Source organism: Daldinia decipiens (genome assembly GCF_022478715.1).
Source record: "Daldinia decipiens strain CBS 113046 unplaced genomic scaffold F4813scaffold_29, whole genome shotgun sequence".
Lineage (NCBI taxonomy): Eukaryota > Fungi > Ascomycota > Sordariomycetes > Xylariales > Hypoxylaceae > Daldinia > Daldinia decipiens.
In genome coordinates this window covers 141,331-164,394 of record NW_026054572.1, presented here as the reverse complement: position 1 = coordinate 164,394, position 23,064 = coordinate 141,331, and the positions used below count along the sequence as shown (strand labels likewise).

Genomic DNA, 23,064 nt, shown 5'->3' with positions numbered 1-23,064 from the left:
CAACCAATCAGAATGTTGGATCCAAGGTCCCAGCTTTTTCCAAATCAGGTTAGACTTTGGGTTGATGGTCAAGGATGACTTTGGGATAAGGTGTAGACTCGATAGTTAAGGATAACTTTGGGATGAGCTGCGCCCTCTTGTATTTTCGATCCTGCTCGTCTGAATTTCATCCATCAACAATTGCGATTCACGGTTCCCGGGGACTGTCGATAATTCAACAGCGTCGCAAACATGTTATCCGCTGCTCGCAGCCTTCAAATATTATGTCTCGCCCCGGCAGTGGTGTTAGGAGCGCTTGAAGTTGATCTAAATTCAAAAGGTAAGCAGTTTTGGTCTCTTCTCTTGGCAGCGCAGGATTCTCCCCAAGACTCCCTGGCGCCGCCCGCGACGAATGCTTAATACTCAATATACTCTTAGAATCCATCAAAAATGCCGCGAAACAGGTCGCCTTTGACTTGATGACCTACTATGATGGCAACGAAACAGGCCATGTACCAGGCATCTTGCCGGGACCGCCGCCGGACGGAGACTACTACTGGTTTGACACCTTCTTTCCCGCGGAGGGGCAATTCACTAACGGTGCTGGACCAGGTGGCAAGGAGGCGCGCTTTGGGGTGCGATGATAGACTATTGGCATTACACAGGTGACGATACGTACAACGATGTCACGTTCCAGGCAATGCAGTTCCAGGTCGGCGAAAACGAGGACTACGCGCCTCGGAATTGGACGCTCTCACTCGGTAATGACGACCAGTCCTTTTGGGGCATGTCTGCGATGCTGGCGGCTGAAAACAAGTTCCAAGACCCTCCTAAGGACAAGCCGCAGTGGATTGCCCTCGCCCAGGCTGTTTTTAACGACCAGTCCGCACCGGACCATTACGATGGCGTCTGCGGCGGTGGCATGAGGTGGCAGATCGCCCCCACTAACAAGGGTTATGATTATAAAAACAGTGAGAAATCCCTATACCCAACAGAGAAAAGGGCATCGGCAATGGGGAGATGAGAAAAGAGGAGAACGGAATAAGAAATAGAAGCCGGCTAACATGAACGGATAGCTATCGCCAACGGTTGCTTCTTTAACATAGCAGCCCGTCTAGCCCGATACTACAGCAACGAAACCTACGCGGAGTGGGCGATCAAAACGTTCGACTGGATTCACGACGTTGGGTACATTGACAAAGATTGGAACGTATTCGACGGCGGCCACGTGCAGTACAACTGTACGGATACCAACCGCCAACAATATTCGTATAACGCCGCCATCCTATTGTCGGGGGCGGGTTACATGTACGAATATGTAAGCAACCTCCTAGAAAGCAACTAAGTAGAAGGAAGACCTAGGTAGCTAACTAGCCCGCAGACCAACGGCAGTAAATTATGGGAGGACCGGATCAACGGGCTTCTAGATGGAATGGAGCGTATATTCTTCGTAAACGGCACGTTGTACGAGCCAAGTTGCGAGGGTGGTTTATGTACCTCGGACATGTTGAGTTACAAGGGATACGTACACCGATGGTTAGCTGTAACAACACTGACAGCGCCCTTCACCCGCGACCGCATCATGAAGCTGCTCCGCTCATCCGCCGAAGCCGCCGTCAAGCAATGTACCGGCGGTGCCAACGGCCGCCAGTGCGGTTTCCACTGGACGACCGGAGTCTACGACGGCCAGACCGGCGCAGGCCAGCAGATGAACGTTCTCGGTGCGCTTACGAGCTTGCTCGTCGAGGACGCGAACCCGCCCGTTACTAACAGCACAGGTGGCACCAGTATTGGCAATCCCAATGCTGGAAATCCCAAGTCTTCGCTGGTTCAGGATACCCCTGTAACCACGGGGGATAAGGCCGGCGCGGGGATATTGACTGCGTTCTTGCTTGGTACTACCATCACCGGTGTCCTGTTTATGGCATTGGATTGAACGTATCTCTGTTCGTTTCTGTTTGATTTTTAGGGGCGTTTTATGTATAAATTTGATTTTATATTCGACAAATTATGTTCTTATATATGCAAGAATTCCTTAACATTTACACTTCGGTCAATGTGTATGTATACCTTTGCATTCGACTAGGTGTGTCTCTTATATCAGGTATGTACACTAGCATCTCGGGAGTTAACTAGGGTATAAATACAGCATTGAAACCTTCATCCGAGGTGCGAGGGTTGTCTGGCTCTGGCGATGCTTGGCCGAACTCGGCATTTTGTTCACTATGGGCTTACGTCCGATACGTAATACAGCAGACGGTGCAAGTAGCAAAGACGGTAGGGGAAAAAAGTGGCAGACGATGGTATGTTAATAGTATTCTTGATATACCCGCTCTCTACATTAATCCTTCATTAATAATTTCACTGAAATCACTCATCTCCAAAAGTTTCCGGTTTGTGGCTCATAACCATCTATTAATATTTATGATTCAATAATTTATGATTCAATACAACATTATATCCAACTGAACTCGTACAGTCTAATAGTGACTGTCATCGATTAATATCATTACCTTAGGTACTCATAGCATTGCCATACCCGCCACCAAGCCAACTGCCACGCGCATAGCACCCTTCACAGCTACGGTCGGCATAGCCGCCGCCTCGGAGACACTACTCGCGCCAGAGGTGCTGGCAGACTCGGCTCCTTGAGAACCTCCTCCGGTTGAGCCTCCAGTTGATGCAGAAGACCCGCCGTTCGAGGCAACACCTACGCTTGTTTCCAGTGCCGCAGTCGGTGCCGGAGTGATGGTAGCAACGGAGGTTACACTGGTTGTTGTACCAGTAATAGAAGCCGAGGTGGCTGCTGAGGTGGCTGCCGAGCCAGAGGATTCCCCGGAAGATTCGCTGGACGATTTGCTAGACGCTAAGCTAGAGCTGGATGCGGACGTGGAGACCGAGGTAAAGGTAGAGGCCGGGGCGGAGTTCTCAGTCGAAGTAGGAGTCGCAGAGGCACCGAAACCCGGCAGAAAGCTGGGCGAATAGGTGGCGGTTCCTTGGTAGCCATCGCAGCCCGGAACGGTTGTCTTGGGCGGTGCACGCCCGCCGCCACAGTCGAGGAAATCGCAAATCTCGCCGGTGTCCGGGACGTACCAGATCAAGCTGGCGCCGCCATATCTTACGGTTGCGGACGATACGCAGCCGCCTATATCGGTCTTGGCGGCGGCTTGTCCCGCGAGCAGTGCGGCCAGGAGGGCCGTGGGTGTTTTGGCATACATGGCGTTTAAGACGGAGGAAAGTATGACAAGAGTAATTGCCAAGAGGTGGATTTAATTCGGACTTGGAGATGATGTATAATAATGTACCTATGTATGTATGTAGGAACGAATGGACGGCAGCCCTTTTATTTGGGATTGCCACGAAAGGAAAGATTTGCACTTTTTAAGGAAGAGGCAAAAGAGGAAAAGGAGAAGAGAGTTGAAACGGCAAAAATATGTTGTCATTTCCTTTTAGCGTACGGCACGGTGCTTCGCCGCATAAACTTGTTTAATTTACTAGTTAGGCAGCTATCGGACTAGAGCTATTCTTGGATAGGAGTTATACGACGGTCCAATGAGAAGCCTAGGAAGATGGTGAGAGCTTTGAAGATTCTAATTCAGGGGAAGTTTTGACTCAACTCATTAACTAGCGAATTAATTCTACTAACTACCTAGGTTAACTACCTAGGTTAACTAGGTAGTTAATAATAGTATAGAATTTTAGACTTAGTTTATTGACGATAGAGGCTTTGTCTCTCTAAGTAGAAAAGGGGTAAGCGTGTATAAGCCTTCGCGTAACAACAGTCAAACACCCTGTTACTTATAGGCTAGATTAAAGGTAGTCACTTGTATTCAACTCTATAAGCCAACATCAGAATATAACATTATAACATGCCAATACTACAAGTGACATACGCCGAGTTCGTAGACGACGTATAAAGCGTCCCTCCGATAAATCAGTGCATTTCTACGCATATTTGAGCTAATTATTATTTATTATGGGTAAGCTACATCATAATAAAATAGATCTTCATCTTGACTTATTAGTTTAGGTACCTAGATTAGATCGGTAACTATTGCCACTAAACTACCTACTCTACATACGGTGACATATCTACTACGTCCTAAAAGCCCCGAGGAGGTCGGGAACCACCAATAAATAAACCGATAAGTATTAATTTATTAAATTTATTAATAATCAAGCAAGAGTGCAAACCGAATTATAAATCAAACTTTGGACCCTGCTCTAGATCCCCAAAACAACCCAATCAAATATTTTCTATCCCATTATCACGTCACCATATGACCACTCCAAGAAATACAATGCGCATCATCGAGATTGGATGATTTTCCAAATGCTGAATTCAACTTCTCAGGCTAGGGAAATCTAGAGCCCGTAGTTATCTCATGGTTGCGACCGTAGCCTTCGTATATCAAATCGCCGGGCCACTTAGAAAGCATAGAACAATGGCCCAGGTACTAGCTATCATCAATGATTCGGCCTCATCTGAATTATAAATTATCATGGTTCAATAAAGTCGCGTCAACACTTCTTGCCCGTATCCTCGCATCATACAAGCATCTATGAGCTTAACTAAACCCACATCTCTCATCTACATAATCTTACTTCCCTAGGATAATAGCAATATCAAACACTGGAACGCATACCTAGCTAATTCAAACCTCAAGATGGCACCTGGAAAGAAAGTTCTCATTGTAGGACCAGGCTTCATCGGCTGGGCCGTGCTTGATCTATTAGCAAAGGAGAACTATGAAATCACGGGGTATGTCAGGAGGAAAGAACACGCGGATCAGATCAAGGCTTCAGGGGCCACAGATACGGTGCTTGGTGACCTAAACGACAAGGCATTAATTACGAAACACGCGTTATCCCATGACATTGTGATTCACACAGCCACCGCAGACCATCTCCCAAGTGTAGAAGCCATCTTGGAAGCCGTCCAGCAGCGAGCTGAAAAGGGGCTGAGCACGATCTATATCCACACTTCTGGAACGTCATTAATAGACGACGGGGCAGCAGGGGCTTATAAGGGAGACAAGGTGTACCATGATAACATCGTGTCTGAGATCGACTCCGTTTCTGACAATGCGCCGCATCGACAAATAGACCTTGCTATCGTCAGGGTCCAAAAGAAGCTAAGGGAGAAAGCCAAAATCGCCATCATGATCCCGCCCACCATCTACGGTTACAACCCGCACCACGGACGACTTTCAATCCAGATCCCGGTGCTCACCCGGTACGCCCTTAAGCACGGATATGCGGGATACGTAGGCGCTGGCCTCCCCGTCGAGAGCAACATCCACGTGAATGACTTAGCGAGGGGCTACATCACCCTGCTACACCACCTGGAGTCCACACCGGCTAATACCCCCGATATCCTCGAGAACCCGTACTACTTCTGCGAAATGACAGGAGACAACGAACCGAGCTGGCAAGATATCGCGTCGCTCATCGGAACGGAACTCCATAAGGCCGGTCTCATCCCTGACTCGAAGACGCGCACGATCCCGCCCGAGAACTACGGCGACCTGTTCATGGACTTCACACCTGTTGCCATCGGCCTTAATAGCCGTAGCCGAGCTGTGCGGTTGCGGGAGTTGGGGTGGAAACCCGTAGAGAAGAGCTTGAGCGAGAGTTACATACAGGACGAGCTGGCGGTGATTTTGAAGGAGGATGTGGACCGCAAGGCTTTTGATGGATACCACGGGGTTGTTGCTAGTTGAAGAGGTTATACTTAGACTACTAATAGTTATAAATTTGTTGCCTTGTTGTTACCCCTCGTGTGGGTATTTTCTCGTCATGTGTGTGATATGTATAGTTTGGTTGGGATCGTAGTAACTGCCAGCTCCTCAATACTGACTGCATAGTGTATCATTGCGATTATTTAAAATATTGTAGGAATAACCTGATTATAGTGCTTATGATAGGTTTGTATCAAACCCGTAACCACCCAGAACAACCATTGAACTGGAAGCCAACCTGGATATAACGCATTTTATACATATGCCCATAGGTACCTATATAATTCAAGCACGTTCACTTCCATTTGACTATACCCCTACGCTTCAATTTAAGACTATTTTCCGTACTCTAACTTTGTATAAAGTCATTATCATTCACGCATAGCTGAACACCTTTATTATGACAGCCATGATTATGACCAATTTTATGTCTGAGGCAACGAAATAGAACAACCCGTTGTCTAGATGTATCTCTATACATACCTCCTACACATACCTACTTAGGTACTCAAATAATAGTCTGCAGTTATTTACATCTAGCTACCTACGTACTAACGTTCATACCGAAAAACTCTCTCCGTGCACGGGTGACGAAATATAAGCAGGTGACAGACAAACAATACATACCTTCCCGCTATAACACGTTCATTAACCTTAACTTTGATATCCTAACTCACTATTATACTATTTTCTCAGGCTTCTATGAAAGGTAATTAAGGTATGTTTACGCAACTCCTCTTGTCAGTTTTCAAGACAGAGTCTCTTGCTCAATGCCGAAAGTCGCTAAACCATAGCGTATCCAGTCCCAAGTCGTCGTTCTAGCCACTTTCATATATTGCAATAGTACACTCTATAGTCTCTTCAACATGCCTAAACTAATTAACTCGGTAGCTTACGAGCTGGGACTGGCCAAAGAAAAGAACAAAGACCTCCAAAGACGAATCCAAAAGCTGGATGACGAAGTCTTACAACTCAAGACCTACATCAGAAAGAACAACCTCCCGTTACCTAAAGCAAAGCAACCAATAACCTCGCAGCCAACCATTGAGAAGGGGTTTCTTAAGACGACAAAAGCTTCGCGCAATAGAAGTATTCAAGCACCTACACAAGAGAAGTCGGCATGTACCGAGAGCGTAGTGGTTTACGACAATGGAAAATATACCGAGTATCCATACACCGAATACAGACACGGATACCGATATGTGGACGGAAACTTGGTGAAAATTGATAGCACCTGGGATAGGCCTCATTACTTGAAATGGACCATATCGTCAGATTATAAGAATAAAGGGCCGGGCCCATGGATACGAGCTTTATGGGAACGCGAGAGAAAGGCTAAGGAGGAAAAAGACTCCCTTGGCTGGGGCAACGAAGAAGATAGCGGCTATGAAGAACCAAGCGAGTACTCGTCCGTGGACGAAGAAGAGCTTGAGAGCCATAAATCTGCCCACGAACTGCTCCGGGAAAAATCGGAAGTTAACCGAAAAAGCCCAAGCCATCTTCGATATGTCCCGATTAGAAGCGAGTGTGTATACGATATCCTAAAGCGAAGTTTACGACTAGCTCAGGAGATATTCTTTCACGGCATCCAGAAATGTTTTCCTTGCTGTGCTGACAAACTAGATGGTCCACAAGAAGTGCTGTTCGGGCGGGTTGAGATTAACAGGTTCTTTGGCGGTTGGGATGGTTGGAAAAAACTTGAAATCCTAGGGAGATCGTATGATGTGAGGTATCTCAAGTACGAAACCGAGGGGGTTACCGTATTGCGCAATACCGTGTGCCATTATAGCCACTACGAAGCTTCTATGAACCTCGAGCACCACGATAGCCTTATAGAAGCCGTACAACTCCTAGCTATTTTCTTCGCAGACGAACGGAGAGCCTTCCAAGCACGAGCCCTACGAGATAAGCTCATCGCGCACGCAGAGCAGTGTCTACGTCAGCTTGAAGACATGTTAATCCTTGCTGAACTACCGGGAGCTCGGCCTTGGCAACCGCATCAAGCACGCGGATTCAAACGTATCATCCTAAGCAGTGACTTCGAAAACGACGACAAGAGCGTACCCTTTGCGGTTTTACGTGCCGCACAGGACTGGAATTTACGACGCCCAACGCCTGTGCGGAAATGGCTACCACCCGAGGAGATTGCAGACCAATTTATTTGAGTCACCGGAACTAAAACTTCAATGACAATAATTCATCGACTGCGGAGCGTCATGCCGTCTTCGCCAAGTTGACACGAGCACTATAATACAGAACGCCTGAATATAAACATACGAAGCAGCAACGAAGGTGGCTATCAAACCGTACTACCACATTACACCCCGGAAACGTGGTCTTCTCTGCGACACCGGTGAAGAAATAAGAAAAACATCGTGGATCAACAGGATTGAATTCGAGAGAATTTGCGGGACGTTATATTCGAAAAGCTTCAATATACCATGAAGAATATTTAACTGGAGCCTAGGCTACGCATGGTAGACGGGCTTGATTTCTAGCAAAAATTCAGCCGGGGGATAATATCAGGCGTCGTGATAGAGATGATTGCCCATGATGGTAGCGGTGTTGTTGTTGTTGTTGTTGGAGAGGGCGGATGTCTCATCTTCTGGCTTGAAATTAAAAACAATTTCGTAGATCTGTCATGCAGCGCGGGTATGTCTAGGTAGACGATTGTTATTGTCTAGATACGATTGTCAGTACTTTATAATAAGACATAGAATCTACACGAAATTCTTCAGCATTCCGTCCACGTATTGAATCAATACCAAACTTGAAAAAAGGGCGAGGGATAGGCATAACAATGCCGGGAACAATGCCGGGCTAAGTTAACCGTCATTTATTGCAATAAGTATCTTAATATAAGATACCAAATATTATATTATATAAGTAGGTATTATTCATACAATCATCAACCCTTTATAATGAAGTTTATCTGCACCTAGAGGTATATAAGAGATTAAGCGGGTATAGCGTTATTTATACTCATAGTGCCATCCTCTTCTTCGAGGCCTTGCCGCCTCGGGCCGCCGCGGCATCGTAGAGAGCCTGGATGTCGGCTTGCCACTGCTTCTTATCGAGACGAAGTATACGACGGTCGTAGGTGAGGAAGCCGTTGACTTCTCCTTCGACATCGGTGGTTTGACTGCATCGGCGTTAGTTATGGCTTGCGATATGAAAGTGTAGAAGTTGAAAAGGGGGTTATAAACTCACGTCCACACAGCAGCTGAGCATGCGTACTTCTCGATCTGGTCGCGCAGCTCGTTTAGTAGGATATGACCACGGTAGTTATACGCGTCAAGATCCAGGTCGATCTCGTAGGTCTGATTGATGCTGCTCACAGCGGCTTCTACCTTCCACAAGTGTTCTTCAGAGACATTGTGACCGATTCCTCCGAATTCGCCTTGGATTGCGATGCGCTGGTGATCGTAAGGAGTGGATTCGATAGAGGAGAAAGGAGTACCACACTGCGGGTTTGCGTAGTGATGGTTGTCGTGCCAGTCGCCGGCGCCGTGGTCGTGCCACCCAGTCGTAGCGTCGACAAACCTTGTAGGGTCAAGCGCCTTGACGCGGTCCGTGAGGTTGAACTCTGGGTAATAATCTGTGATCTGACCCCACCCCTCGTTATAGATGACCCATGTGTAAATGCTGGGGTAGTTCTTGTGCTGTTGGATGAGAATATCGAGTTGACGTTCCCATTCGGCCTGCTCCTCTGCATCTGGTGTTCGAAGAGGCATAGACGGCATGTCCTGGATGAGCAACAGTCCGAGTTCGTCGCAAGCTCGGTAGAAGAGCGCGTTCTCTACTTTGATGTGCTTTCGCAGCATGTTGAGACCCAAATCCTTCAGGACCTGAAGGTCGTAAACCATGGCTTCTCGGTTGGGCGGCGTGTAGATACCATCGGGCCAGAAACCTTGATCGAGCGTGCCGAACTGGAAGATGAATTCGCCGTTAATTAGCGGGCGCTTAACTCCGTCGATCTTGCCGATAGAGAAGGTTCGGAAGCCTGTGTATGAGTTTACAGTATCCTGTCCTAGCTTAACAGTGATGTTGTAACTATATTGATTATTAGACTTTTGGTGAATTGGTCAAAGGGAAGGTTATACACACAGAGTTGGCGAGTCCGGAGACCATAGGCTGGGGGAGTCCACAACGAAGTCAAAAGGCTGGTTGGCAACACCCTTCGCTGAAGCCACCTCCTTTCCTTCGCTATCGATGACGGAGATGGTAACTTGATCAGAACTCTCATGGGCAGTTCCAACAGTCACGTTAACTATATAAATAGTATATCAGTATGAGTTGTGAAGCGCGCCCCCTATATAAACTGACCTTGTCCGGACATGTCAGCGATGATATCTAGCTGGTTGATGTATGTTTCTGGTACCGACTCAAGCCATACCTATTGCAGCTAGGGTCAGTCTTGCGCAAAGAATATTCGTAAGATGGAGGACATATAGAGGTAGGCACTTACGCTCTGCCAGATACCCGAGCAAGGTGTATAGAAAATGTGCGAAGGGTTACGAGCCTGCTTGCCAACGGGATTCATGTAACCTGCATGAATATTAGCAAGTGATAATATCAAATAGATAAAGCATAATCACTTACCTTCATGATCTGTGGGGTCAAATACGAAGACGCGTAAGGTATTAGTGCCATGAGTAGTAAGATACTTGGTGATATCGAAGTTAAAATGCCAGTAGCCTCCCCTGTGAGTGCCGACCATGTCACCGTTGACATAGACAGTCGCCTCGTGGTCCACAGCTTCGAAGTTTAGCAAGACTCGACGACCATCTTGGGCGAATCCGTGAGGAACGTCGAACTCGGTTGAATACCAAGAATACGTCTGGTTCTGTTGCATAACGCCAGACAGAGCACTTTCGATACACGACGGCACGAGAATATCCTGTTGGAAGCTGTCATCAGCAGGCACAACCTCGCCTCGGTAGGCTCCCTGCTTCCATCTCCAGATGCCGTTCAAGCTCTGCCAGTCAGACCGTTGAAGCTGGGGGCGCGGATATTCCGGCCAAGGATCTGTTCCAACAGAGTAGGTCCAATCAGTATCAAGCGGAGGAGTCTATGAAGTGTAAGCTATTGATCTCGTTAACCAGGACAATTGGCTGGGATGCCCTGACCTGGACTTTATATCCCAATGCTAGGTTGCCCAACATTGGGACTAGAGTTAAGAGGTTTGTAAACAAGTTAGAATACATCGTGTTTACTTCCCCTCGGTAGACTAATATCTTTGCGAGAGGGTAAAGCAGGCCGCTGGGTGCAGAGCGGTTCGAGAGCTCGGTCGGGTCGAAGAAGAATCTTGCGAGACTGGAGAAAGGCTCGACTCGTCATGATGGAGCAGTCTGGCAGGCCAGCCGTTGTTTAAATAAACTTCTGAGATGGTACAAGATGTGAAGGGGAAAGCTTCACGTCAAAGCTACGCCAAAGCTATGGTAGGGATTCTCCGCAATTCCAGACTGGAATGTTTGCTCACCTTCCTAATCCTGACGATGGTTAGCCTTTAGCGGCTTGGATATAGGTACATAGAACATAGAACTACTATGTACTTGACCCATAGTCGATGTACGATGAACAAAAGACAAGGTGGCAAACCAAAACGAGCGCCGTCACCGCTAAGTCAGAAGAGCCTGGTACTTATTCATCTAGCCAACAGTGTTAGCTGCAAAGCATGCTTGGCTCTTAGTCTTAGTCTTAGCATAGGGAGGATATACGACAGCTGATTTTATGAGGCTGCGTACATTATATTGTTATTGGACGATCTTATAGAGATTCACTAGGCCTGGGGATCCAAAGCCTGTGACCAGCGGCTCCACTGGAACCAAGACGGTCAGAACAGGATCGGAATCCAATCGTGATATTCGGGATTTCATATCCCCAGGCTTTCCTAGCAGGTATTACGTATGTAATACATATGTAGTCTTATACATATGCATTGCCAAGGTAACGAATCCTCATCGGATAACCATATTAGTTACCAATTATAGGTAGATCATGTATTAGCAGAGTCATTATGGCTTGACATAGGCCAAGCCAATTGCGTACTCGGGAAAGGTAAAAGCGAGAGCGGCAGGGAAGATTGAATAGTTAGGGTTGTACACGCATCAATATAATCAAGAAAAATGCCAATGCTAATGCAGTACGCTTCTGGTGATGTAGTCAAGGTAGTCAAGGTAGAGTGTCCGTTGGTGAAGAAAAGTACACAGACGTTGGACAAATAGACCAGGCTTCGGTATCCCCCCCGGACTGCCGGGTCTCGAAAAGAGAAAGCCTAGCGTAGCAGTAGCGCGGCCAAGTCAGAACTGATATCAACAACGGCACAGTGACCGAAGAATAAGAAGGAATAAAGGACTGACGGTCACGAGAGCGCCGCGAGATTAAAAAGGACCGAATCCGATGTGCATTAGCTCTACCCGGCGTGTCCCGTTCTTCGCGTGCAATGCAGGTTTTGTAGCATAAGGCTGCGAAATAAAAAATAAGATAAAAGATAGAAGGTAATGGTCTGCAACTTGGTGACCGGTACGGTTCGGAAGTAAAGTGAAGAATCTCGGCACTTGAGTCTAGATTCATCAATAATAATAAAAAGAAGGTCTAACCAGAACTCCCTTGCGTCCGGATTCTTATAACGTGACTACTTAGTCTAACTTGGCAGAATAATGACCCTCAGAAAATATCAGGTCATCTATGGATCATGGCAAATAAGAAAAAAAGGCGAGATGTGAATTAGAAAATCATCACGGCCGAAGTGGGTCAAATTCTGTAGGATCCAATGTTTAATTACCCCGACTTTTTCTTAGCGTAGTTTGTACACCAAGCAAATAAGGTGCCGCAAATGTGGGGAGAAACCAGGGGTAAGAACCAGTCGAATCTTAGAGAAGTTGGGGAAGTGCTCGTAAGGCGGAAGCGTAGGTACATGTATAAGTGTATAAGTGGTACGTACAGCTTACATAGACGGAACTTAGAATTTACATGTACATAGTACCTAGACAGAAGGAACCGGGTAAGAACCGGTCAGGACCTCGGCAGGAATCGGCAGTCCTAACACTGCTTGGATTTGGTCCAACACCGGAAGTATCTCTTAGCGATTGGCAATCGATGATTAGTGTGTCCTTGGCTAACAATTACCCATCTGGGTTAATGCTGGTCCTTTCTATGCGGGGCCCCAACTTTTGCTTTCTATCACCGCACGGGATTGTTACATAGAAAAGAACAACATGTTAGGAATGTATTTCTAACCAAGTCCTTCCCAGGCGCGCGGCATCAATAAAGAGGTTAGCTTGTCAATTAGCAAACCACGATCTAAAAACATCTTTCCGGCACGTGGCTGGGTAGTAACATCTTACGGTAGATCCCTATACACAACTTTCCAAACCGCCGGAAGCTTGTTTGGATGTACTGATACCTCATTGTACTACTTCATCTTATTACATGTGTGACTATTAAAGGGTTCCTTAACTAAACGGCCACTTTACCTGGATGGAATGTACATGTCCAGGATGTAAGCGGTTTAAATACGTGACATTTTAAAGCAGTGATCTTGAGGTATGCTACCTAATATAAGCCGTATAATACAATAGACCACATAGTATGTATACCTATACATGTACTAGACCAAAGGTAACGTGGGGGACTGCTCCTCATCCCAAGCTTCTCCGCACTTGATGGAACGGAACTTAACTAACGCCAAACTAGCAAATGCTTGTTCTCGATTAACATCCGTTCCTTCAAAGTCACAAATATCAAGTATCAAATATCCTCAGGAAATTTGATCTGATCAGTTCCATGTGCAAATTTTCGCTTCTTACTTTTTTCGATGATCCCCTTACTTGAAGCTTTCCGAATATCACTACGAACAGACCGCTTCACGTGCCCGCAACTCTACCTATTACACAGTACTAATTTTCGTATTCCTCCCATATGTAGAGCCAACAAGAACGACAAAACAATAATCTGAGTGACTTGGCAGTCCCACTCAGGTACTGATGGCTGTGATAGTATCGTTTCGTGAGGCAAAGAGGAAATTCTACACGCAATCACCAATAATAGATGTAAGGGCTGGTTGTCGGCGTACTTCTCTAGTCATTGGAGCGGTGTCTCTAGTTAGCCAACTACCTAACCTAGCTAATCTAGCGCAATGCTTGTTATTATTTAGCACGACCAGGGTATGCTATACACTACCCCTTTGCGGTAGACAAAGGTCACGAGATTTAACATGCCTATGTTTTCCTTTGATATATTTACCAACATGGTCCTTGACCCATTACACATCGTTGGTGGCGTGTCTTTGTTACCCTAAAGGATAGTAGGATACCCTAAAGGATAGTTGGATCCAGTAGAACGGCAATACGTGGTACCATGTGTTAGGTAGTTTTACGATAACTCATTAAAGATCAAATATTTGCCAGCATGTTTGGTCTGTAGCCATACTTCGGGGAGGCACTTAGACCGGCATAGCTGTGGATAGGACGACATCTAAATTGGACACGGACGCGTGTTGACTAGGGCGAAAGCTCAATCGCAGTAGCTGAATGAAGTGTAAACGATGCCTAAAGTTACCTATAAGTTTATCAAAGTCGCTGTTCGTACGAAAAGGATTTACGAATATCACCATTATGACGTATAAGGTATTGTGATGAGGTCATGTCTTCAAAGCTACTTACCAAGGCATCGAGGTAATATTCAGCCCGGGCATAGCACTTGGCGAACTCAACACCCAGATCTATCCAAGCAATATTGAGCTTCTATCCCATCACGCAATTAAGGGTGCCATGTATACGCGAAGCAGGCAATCTTCCGGTCGTTTAGCTTTCTCGACCGCCAACTCCTCATCTACACATCGCTCAGGAATATACCCTTGTTCGCTGGGGTATCTATGCGCTTTGTAGGCGTGCTTCTGTAAACTATTCCGCTCTTCTGAACTCTCCATTCCTAGCTGTTAAATAGCCTCCACTAAGCGACCATTGTGCGCAGTCTAAAGAGCATCGTCGGAATCGTGTCGATCTAGAACCGTATTTGGATCTCGATCCCGCTTAGTTTCGCATCGATAGCAGAGACTGTCATTAGATTATCATCAGAACCACACCCATCGGATAATTTATACGAGTCGCTTGGTCCGCCAGCTCCTCTTTTGCTTATTGGCTGTCGCTGGAGGCGGGCAAATGAAATAGGCAGAATATAGGGCGTGGAAATAATCGCAATCGCGCTCTAGTCGGACGAATGAGCGAGGAACTCAGGGCTTATCATAAATACGATCGGTGTTTCTCGTAGGGCGTGAAAGCTATGCCTCGTCTCTCGTTCGCCGCGTCCGCCAGAGGCCTTGCCCTCCTGTCCCTCCAACCTTGGCGAGCGTATGGATTGTTGGTCATAAACTGGGATTGATAGGCATGCGATCCCTTTGTAGGACCTGAGTGACATGTGGTAGATGCCTGTGTATTGGTCTCGGATCGCCTGGCGGTTGGACGGCCATCGCTAATACATTCTTTGACGACGCAGAATTTGTTTATTCCGACAGCAGAGACGAAAGCTATGCGTAGCAAAACCCGGTTAGCCGACACCGAACTCGAGTTGCCGAGTGGGCTTGCACTACCCGATACAATTGATCACTACCAGGCTATTTTCCATAGTGTAGGTTCCCATGAAGCTTAGCCTTCGTATGGTCTTGGTGGAGGAGAAATCGTTAAGAACAGCCTACAGGTCACCACCTTTGTAGTGGATAAGCTTCGCCAATGCCCCCTCCGACGACAGGGACGAGGACGACTGGAGAACTGTACCACCTGCCAGCTAGAACAATACCTTCGAATGATCGATAATGAGCTAAAACTGCGCAACACTGCCACTACTTCTAACAAGCGACGACGAGGTTGATCGAATTTGTGTATAAGTAAATACCATTAGAAATACGTTTAGATTCAAGAAATTGATGAGTAATTGAGAAGGTGACTGATAAGATGATAAGCCCTAACACAAAGCTTGACCCCGCATCACCCCCTCTTTTGATTGTCCGCCGGCCAAAAAACTAAAGAGAAAAAGATGGAGGTTTGAATTGATATGGTTCCAAGAAGGATGCGCAAAAGGGGAGTCACGATGATTTTTTTTGGTGTTGTGAATCAAAGGCATGTGGGGAAAGACAAAAGGAGGGGTGAAAGCGGAGGTGGGGTATAGGGCTGTTGGAGTGACAAGGGGGTCTGTATGTATATAGATTACGTAATGGGAAAGGAATAACGAAATAAAGAAATGACTGATTCTGATTGGTTGGTTGAATTGTGTAAGAAGTGAGAGATTTACATACTTACGGTTACATAGGTCAAAAATGGTAGACCTAAATCAAAATATGCAACTAATGGAGATGTAATGACCGTCTTATAAATATCACTTGTCAATCGATTGAATAATACTAATAAGCAGGTAATTTCAAGCCAATCCCGCCCAGTACGTGTCGACCAAGGTAGCAAAAGAATCTTCAGTCAACACGGCAAACGAGCTGAGATTGGGTGCCATTTCTTTCACCAGCCGCGCAGCATTTGCCGCCTGGCTGTCGGTATTGTCGGATGCGGGCGGCATCAATTTCCCTAGGACAAGATCTTGCAACACAGGAAAGAATACGCCGCTTCCTTCGAGATTTTGCAAGTCATAAGATCCCCAGAGCTCGCAGTCTGTCATACGGCTCCCGCACTTTCGGCCTAGTTCGATAAGAGCGGCCTCCGTCAATGAGCACTCGAATGCAAGATGCAGGATTCTGAGGTCAGGCAAGGCCTCGGTAATCGGGGACATGTAGTCGCTTTCTAGTTCGGGGGCTCGGACGTGGCCTAAAATTTCCAGCTGCTGAACGTGCGGAAGCCCTTGTACGAGATGGACCAGCTCGCCGGGGCTGATAAGCGCCTGCTCCGTCGTCGAATATTCCAGCTTCAGAATACGCAGATGTGGACTGGAGGCGGGTATGACTTCAAGAAAGGTGTGCGATCCGGTGGAAGTAGGGCCGTTGCTCATAATGGTAGCCTCTAGGTGGGTGAGCTGGCGTAAGTGAGGTGGAAGGCGGACAAACCCGTCAAAGGTTGCCGTACAAACGAGCTTGTCGAGGGAGGGAAAGAGCTGCGCTTCACCATGCTGATTGCCCTGCTGGCTTTCGGCCGAGGATACGAGCTCTGCAGTTATCGTGTGCTGAAATTGGAACGACTGCAGATCAGACCGGGTGGAGAGAGCGACGAAGACGTCGTCGTTAACAACCCGATCCATGCCGTACATTATTGCTAATCTCTTCAAGAAATTGGCACCTTCGAGGAAGCGAAGGAATCCTTCTGGAGAGATTAAGTTGCGCAGGTTGTCAATTAGAACCTCCTCAGGCTGCGGGCAAGATTCCTAGAGTGAGAACTTCATTAGCGGATAAGCTCCCCCGTCTCGATGAGTTTGAATGCGCCGCGGAGAGATATGCATGCCTGAAGTGTCTCCAGAAACCGATCAGAAATCGGTCCTCCGAAGAAGATGAATTCCTTAAGAGCAGATTGGAGATAGGGTTTCAACAAATGCTCCTCGTTCTGGTCTGATGCGTCGAGTACAAGACGCTCCAGCGTCGGAAACTTGATGTCTCTGAAAGCACCATGATGCGTAGAATCGTCGGCAGCAAATTCCAAGCAGCGAAGGCTCTTAGCACGAAGCTGGAGTTGCTGCGGATCCTGTTCGGTTAGGAGGGCAAGGGTAGAGACGGATACTCTGTCTTCTGCCATGGCTATTGAGTTATCTGGATTTTGGAGGATTTGCTAAGGAACTAGAGAGGTCCAGGTTTGGAGTAGTTGCTGAGCTTTGAATAAAAGAATTGATTTTAAAAGGGATGACAGTTGATGGTCGATGGATGGTCGATGGATGGATGTAGAAGTTGTTTGCTGTAGTTAGGCTGGCGTGTCTGCCTGGTGATTGTTTCCATACCTATTACGAGTTCTTGACGCAAGGTAGGTTATGGAGTTTAGGACAATGCTCACATCAGGCTACCTATGTATGTAGGGCGGCGTCGTTCATCTAGAGCTGCCATTCTAATCTCCAGGATGTTCAGCTAGTACTGCTCTTCGGATACCACCCTATCTAGGTAGTTCCAATGCTGTATACTGATCGGAAGTAGTCTATTTCAGCCAGTGCCACTGTACTTAATATCGCGTCTATCCAATAATGGCCCACAGCGTTATTCTAATTGGAATGGGAAGGGTCATTCGGACAGGCTGTGACACCTAATATGTGGTATATTTGATATTGAGTTAACGATTGTAAGCAACACTCTTTCAACGGTTGATAATGTATACTACAGCTCAGCTAGATATTTCTAACCTTCAGCCCAGTCTATGCAGTTGGATATAAAAGACCTCTCAAACCTAGTCTCAATGTCCCCCAAATCCAGCTTCTACTTATCTAGGGTTAATCGAAACCGGTTTCAATCTTCCACTACTATGTGATTCTCATTCATTATGCTCTGCGCAGCCGTAGGGTCTATAGGAGCCATCTCTTTCGACCATGAATCTTTAAACCAAAAAACCAATCCCGACCAGGAGATTAGCCACTACGAAGAACTCTTGCCAAGGAAAGGCTGCTCTGGCAACCGAAAGCCAGAAGATATGTGTATGGGAAAGAAACTTGCGCAGCGAAACTCCTTTCACAACTGGTGGATGAAGATGAATATTCCAGCCAGCAGCAAAAATAAACTAAATCCAACTCAATAGTAAAAATAGCGGCGGTAAATGCTGTGCAGTCAATGCGGATGGCTCAAGGGGCCTTGATGTTAACAAAGGCATTGGCCGAGAGGACTGTGGATATTGCTTCAGTGGCAAGTGTAGTGCTTAGCAAAATGGAGTGTTACCTACCTGGCTTGCAAAGGAGACGGACGTTTCGATATTGAATAGGTTGAAAGGCTGACGGAATATTGGCTGACCCTCATTTTTGAACCTGCTTCGTATCTTATTTCATATCTAGATACCTACTTACCCGGGTAGATAACATTCGTTTATGTTTAATTTCTCTACATAAAGATCGAGAAGCTTTACTGTGCCTTCACCGCTCTAGACATGGATGGCTTTTATTGCGTTTGCCTTTCCCCTATTATTCCCCAAGGTCACCTCTCCACCATCGTGTTACGATCCCGCCTATTATCACTACATGTAATAAGACGATGTGTACCGATGGTTCCTTGACTTGAAATGTAACGGTAGACTAGGATAGATCAAGCTATTGCTGAATGTTCGTAAGAGAAATTTTGGGAGACTCTCCTTTCAAGTTCCAGTTCCAAGATTGCTCGAAGGCTTATATTGATAGGTAGCTGAAGAACGAATGACTAGATACACAAGGAACCCCCCCTTTCATATACTGATTCTGCCTTCCTTATAATAGCTAGATATCATAGCTGTTCTGCTTCCGGGCTCTGCTTGTCATCGGTTTATTTCATGATGGCCTTGCTTGTGACGGTCGGTCGTAACAGGATCCCTCGCTTGTCGTGGCCGTACGCTTCCGCTTCTACTGAGGCCCCCCCCGATCTTTCTGTATCCGACCAGGATTCTTAGGGATTAAAACCTAGTGTCCACGTATCTGGATCGAGAGGATCGTTTACTACACGATATGTAAGATCCCATTTTTCTACCACGGCTCTTTCATTTGCCCATTCACGCACAACTTCGTAATTCCGGCAAGTATGAATGACATCCATTGAAGGCTGATATATGCCCTGTGCATCATTCCACTGTCGCTTATTAGATAATGCAGTTGGACATCGTACGTAGTTAGGAACTCGTAGGTGACTGAAACCCCTGAACGATTTGAGCCGATACAGATTTTGTACTTACTGATCACGCATGTCAGTATTTCCGTCTAAACGATGAATTTCTCTTGGAATTTCTCAGTCGCTCACCTTGAAACGGTATTGGAGCCAGATCCACACTGCACATCACGGATTGTCGAAGGTACTCGACACAGTGATCTATGTGATAGAAATCGTCGTGAGATTGATTCATGTGTTTCATATCATTCTCAGAGTAATATTCCGGATGGAGCAGCTTGCGAATCATGTTCTAACAAAAGATTGTGAGGTTAATAATGACTTGCGAGCCAATGTAAGTATTGCTTACTAGACAGTGAAGCGCGTGGAAGACGTCTAACCCTACTACATATCGCTGTTTTTCATCATGCGGCAGCATCGACGTCTTGTTTGGCAGCTTTTCTGCCTCGTCCCTTGTGATCGCCACAATTCCCACTTCGGCGCGACTAAGTTAGCTATCCTTGCATCATGGGTCGTAAGATCATACTGGAATAGAGATCCTCCCAGTTCTTATCGAGCTCTGGAGATGGTGGTCCAGAGTAGCCATTTGGATTGGAAGCTGAGAAGGTGAAGAATTTCCGTTGTTCATACTGAATTAGATGCTGCGCTGGGCCTATTAGAATGCCCAAGTTAGCACTCGTACTTGAAAGAACTACACCCATGTTCGAATCTAAAGGGGAAAATGCTGACTATATAATTGACTATATAGTGACTGATAACGCGATTTGTAACTGGCCTGTAGCTGGAAGTAGGAGCCAGTCCATAACAGCACTACTATAAGCAGCAATATCCAAGGTGTTGCGCATCTTATTCTAGAACAGTGAAGGGACCGGCGCTGTATTTGATCACTTTGGAAGTCCAAGTCGGATGTCGAAAGCACTAAGCGCTCCGTTTCCATACTATACTTCGAAGGGTGCAATTCCTCGTTATGAAGATCGTCCCTTCGCGACGAGGGAGGGCCAACCAGTGATGACATGGTGAATAATTGAAGGTAACTGAGTGTAGAACAAAAGTCTGAGGAATCGTACACTGCTAACTCACTGGTCCAACATATGGAAGGACATCGGTGGACTGCTCATTCTATTCTATTGACTACCTAGGCATCCCACCTTGTCATACTTCCATAATAGGGATACTACGTTCTCTACTCGGGGATCTGCAATGTACCTACGCATCAATATATTATGCATTCTCACCCGCCAAGCTATCTGTTGCTGCATGGTATAGCATGATTCGTCACCCTTGGCAGGTTGGTTTTCGTGGTGCATGTGCATAAGCCAGCTGAAAAATAATTTACATTAGTGGTTCAGCCAACGGGAAGTACGTTATCCAGTCAACAACCAATACAACAAATTTGACAAAAAGCAACTTGATATTTATCACAAAGATGCATGGCTCAGCTGCTGCTGATGTTTCACTATAGGGAAAACTTTCAGAACCTTGGAGTGAATAGACATGAGAGTAGACATGAGAGTGAAAGCTGTGTCTTGCCCAGTATTTGAATTATCTAATGTATCATTGTAGAGTCTGCTAGCGATAAATTTACATATTATCTGAGGCCTGCCTAACCCTACCTCCAATGGGATTGTCCGTATTCTCAACTACCATCGTGGCTCTGTGAGCTGTGCAACCCAATGCTATCTAGAGACCCGTTGAATGAGTTCTTCTTTGTCCAGTCAAGTATGCGATCAAAGTCACGGCACTTATGAGGTACTGTAATCTCTTGATACATCGTGTTCAGCGTCAAGTCCGCATTGCACATGAGCTCTTGCCTGATCCAATCGATACAGTGCGGAGCATGTACCGTCCTCAAGTCGGGAAGATTATACTTATCTCCCTCTCCTGTAAGAGCCCATTTCACCGCTTCCTAAGAATATGTAAAACATTAGAAATCGATAGTTGTAGCGTCATATGTCGGTAACATGTCGTTAACATACCAGACAGTGCAGGCTGTGAAAAACGCTCACTTGGTACAGCAAGTGACTGCTGTCAAGTGGCGAGGACATAGTCGCTTGGTTCGGGACTATAGTGCTGGTTGAAGGGATTGACACGATACCTCCTGAATCTATAATTCTGGTCGGTATTATATCAAGAGATCAGAATTTCACATCGACGTACCGGGAATGAAGCTTCTCCAAAAGGTGTGATTGTAAATTCTGGCATCAATGTCTTCGTGGTGGAAGATCACGTCGAAGTCAACCGTTTTTGCATAATCATGTAGGGCCAGGTCTCGTAATGTTAATACTTCACGCATTTGAGGTATGTAAGATATTTTTGCTCACATGGACGAGGTATATCTTGCCGAGCTTGGTGTAGAGATACAGTCAAAAGCAAGATGGCAGAAAGCTCAACAATTTGAACTATGATGAAGATAAAACCAAAGGGTTTCCCAAATCGTATACGAAACTTGGGCTGCTGGGGCGTTTCATGGTCGCCATCACCAATGGGGAGGTAATTGCACTCTGATTCTGGCACTGCCATGTTTGGACGCCATAAAATATGAGTTTCTGATAGAAATGGTTGAAAGGGGTTTTCTTGAAAATAATGAGCCTGACGTAACGAGATTTTCTTCAAATAAGAATAAGACGGATCTCAAGCGCTTACTGAGGTTGGGGGGTTGATATCTATTAGCCACTCATTCTGACAATTGAATGGACAGGTGGAATTTTCATGTCTCTAGATATTTAGTTTCGCCCCAATAAGAACCATATCATAGGCGGCTGAAGTATAGCATCGATTGGTCGATCACCTTTGCATGGCGCTATCTTTATGCAACAACATGAATACTGTCTTGGCATAGACAGGAAAGGGGATGATGGTCGTGTTATCTCATGTAGCCTGCCACCTCAGCACTTTGCCCTGGTCAACGATATCTCTTTGCAGGTTGCAGTGACGCCCCGTTATCCCTAGGCCCAATAGGAGCTTTGCACATCGGGTACGATCAGTTAAATCAGGCCAAATGACCGTTTATACTTGGCCGGCAACAAATCCGGTGAGGTACGCTTGCTTTTGAGGCTTACTTGACTGTATCCTCGAACTGGCCTGGAAGTCCTTACAAGGCCATAGCGCTAGCTATATCAGCTACACAGGATGCACTAATCAGACATATAGTATCAAATATATACTTACGTATACCTTCAGTTTATGTAATTGTTACGAGAATAAGAAACATCTACAATCTACGCAGGCTACCTAAGCCATATCAGATCCCAGTCAGGTGAAGCTATTTCCCGAATTGTCGTACGCACTGGCTTTAGGACAAGTAGATATTTCTGAGTTACAAGGGCACCGTTCACTAATGTTCCTAACCTAGTGTTTTGGAATCATGCCGTGTGTTCAAGCTTGATATCAAATGTATGCAGCATGTGGATAGTTCTCAAGTAGAGAACGTGGCCCGACTTTCTCTATCGCCAATTGAACGATTAGGAAATAATATGCGAGCACAGGAAATATACACCCGTTGGGGTAATCACTGGCCAGCTAAAGATATCACCCTTTACGAGAATTCGTGGCTCAATATACACATTAATATACACATTAGGCCATGCTCGA

General features: G+C 46.2%; 9 protein-coding genes across 9 annotated transcripts; 3 read left to right on the top strand and 6 right to left on the bottom strand.

Moving 5' to 3' along the window:
- Positions 1 to 231: 231 nt before the first annotated feature.
- Positions 232 to 1,915, top strand: F4813DRAFT_382002 (glycoside hydrolase family 76 protein; the record flags this gene model as incomplete). The annotated part of the gene is made up of 5 exons (XM_049245741.1): positions 232 to 319; positions 418 to 538; positions 592 to 950; positions 1,056 to 1,297; positions 1,361 to 1,915. 5 exons carry the CDS (start codon positions 232 to 234, stop codon positions 1,913 to 1,915), a joined length of 1,365 nt encoding a protein of 454 aa, XP_049097435.1.
- Positions 1,916 to 2,434: 519 nt separating this feature from the next.
- On the bottom strand, positions 2,435 to 3,197 carry F4813DRAFT_391605 (uncharacterized protein; the record flags this gene model as incomplete). Its single annotated transcript, XM_049247186.1, has 2 exons — positions 2,435 to 2,469; positions 2,519 to 3,197. 2 exons carry the CDS (start codon positions 3,195 to 3,197, stop codon positions 2,435 to 2,437), a joined length of 714 nt encoding a protein of 237 aa, XP_049097434.1.
- Positions 3,198 to 4,226: 1,029 nt separating this feature from the next.
- F4813DRAFT_160310 (NAD(P)-binding protein) lies at positions 4,227 to 5,760 on the top strand. The gene has a single exon (XM_049239072.1). The coding sequence runs from the start codon at positions 4,647 to 4,649 to the stop codon at positions 5,700 to 5,702; it is 1,056 nt and encodes a 351-aa protein (XP_049097433.1). The 5' UTR covers positions 4,227 to 4,646; the 3' UTR covers positions 5,703 to 5,760.
- An 826-nt stretch (positions 5,761 to 6,586) lies between these two features.
- F4813DRAFT_398096 (uncharacterized protein) lies at positions 6,587 to 7,959 on the top strand (the record flags this gene model as incomplete). Its single annotated transcript, XM_049248008.1, has 1 exon — positions 6,587 to 7,959. One exon carries the CDS (start codon positions 6,587 to 6,589, stop codon positions 7,883 to 7,885), a length of 1,299 nt encoding a protein of 432 aa, XP_049097432.1. The 3' UTR covers positions 7,886 to 7,959.
- Positions 7,960 to 8,501: 542 nt separating this feature from the next.
- On the bottom strand, positions 8,502 to 11,343 carry F4813DRAFT_367107 (glycoside hydrolase family 2 protein). The gene is made up of 8 exons (XM_049244125.1): positions 11,203 to 11,343; positions 10,850 to 11,071; positions 10,323 to 10,791; positions 10,189 to 10,268; positions 10,047 to 10,116; positions 9,828 to 9,990; positions 8,931 to 9,773; positions 8,502 to 8,862 (listed from the first exon to the last, which is right to left on the bottom strand). The coding sequence occupies exons 2-8, from the start codon at positions 10,925 to 10,927 to the stop codon at positions 8,703 to 8,705; spliced, it is 1,863 nt and encodes a 620-aa protein (XP_049097431.1). The 5' UTR covers positions 10,928 to 11,071; positions 11,203 to 11,343; the 3' UTR covers positions 8,502 to 8,702.
- Positions 11,344 to 16,136: 4,793 nt separating this feature from the next.
- On the bottom strand, positions 16,137 to 16,967 carry F4813DRAFT_391601 (uncharacterized protein; the record flags this gene model as incomplete). Its single annotated transcript, XM_049247185.1, has 1 exon — positions 16,137 to 16,967. One exon carries the CDS (start codon positions 16,965 to 16,967, stop codon positions 16,137 to 16,139), a length of 831 nt encoding a protein of 276 aa, XP_049097430.1.
- Positions 16,968 to 17,098: 131 nt separating this feature from the next.
- On the bottom strand, positions 17,099 to 17,446 carry F4813DRAFT_391600 (uncharacterized protein; the record flags this gene model as incomplete). Its single annotated transcript, XM_049247184.1, has 1 exon — positions 17,099 to 17,446. One exon carries the CDS (start codon positions 17,444 to 17,446, stop codon positions 17,099 to 17,101), a length of 348 nt encoding a protein of 115 aa, XP_049097429.1.
- Positions 17,447 to 18,978: 1,532 nt separating this feature from the next.
- Positions 18,979 to 20,630, bottom strand: F4813DRAFT_367094 (uncharacterized protein). The gene is made up of 5 exons (XM_049244124.1): positions 20,203 to 20,630; positions 20,000 to 20,125; positions 19,823 to 19,947; positions 19,607 to 19,765; positions 18,979 to 19,437 (listed from the first exon to the last, which is right to left on the bottom strand). The coding sequence occupies exons 1-5, from the start codon at positions 20,486 to 20,488 to the stop codon at positions 19,258 to 19,260; spliced, it is 876 nt and encodes a 291-aa protein (XP_049097428.1). The 5' UTR covers positions 20,489 to 20,630; the 3' UTR covers positions 18,979 to 19,257.
- Positions 20,631 to 20,910: 280 nt separating this feature from the next.
- F4813DRAFT_367087 (uncharacterized protein) lies at positions 20,911 to 22,261 on the bottom strand. The gene is made up of 4 exons (XM_049244123.1): positions 21,795 to 22,261; positions 21,631 to 21,741; positions 21,450 to 21,577; positions 20,911 to 21,379 (listed from the first exon to the last, which is right to left on the bottom strand). The coding sequence occupies exons 1-4, from the start codon at positions 21,991 to 21,993 to the stop codon at positions 21,110 to 21,112; spliced, it is 708 nt and encodes a 235-aa protein (XP_049097427.1). The 5' UTR covers positions 21,994 to 22,261; the 3' UTR covers positions 20,911 to 21,109.
- Between the last annotated feature and the right edge of the window lie 803 nt (positions 22,262 to 23,064).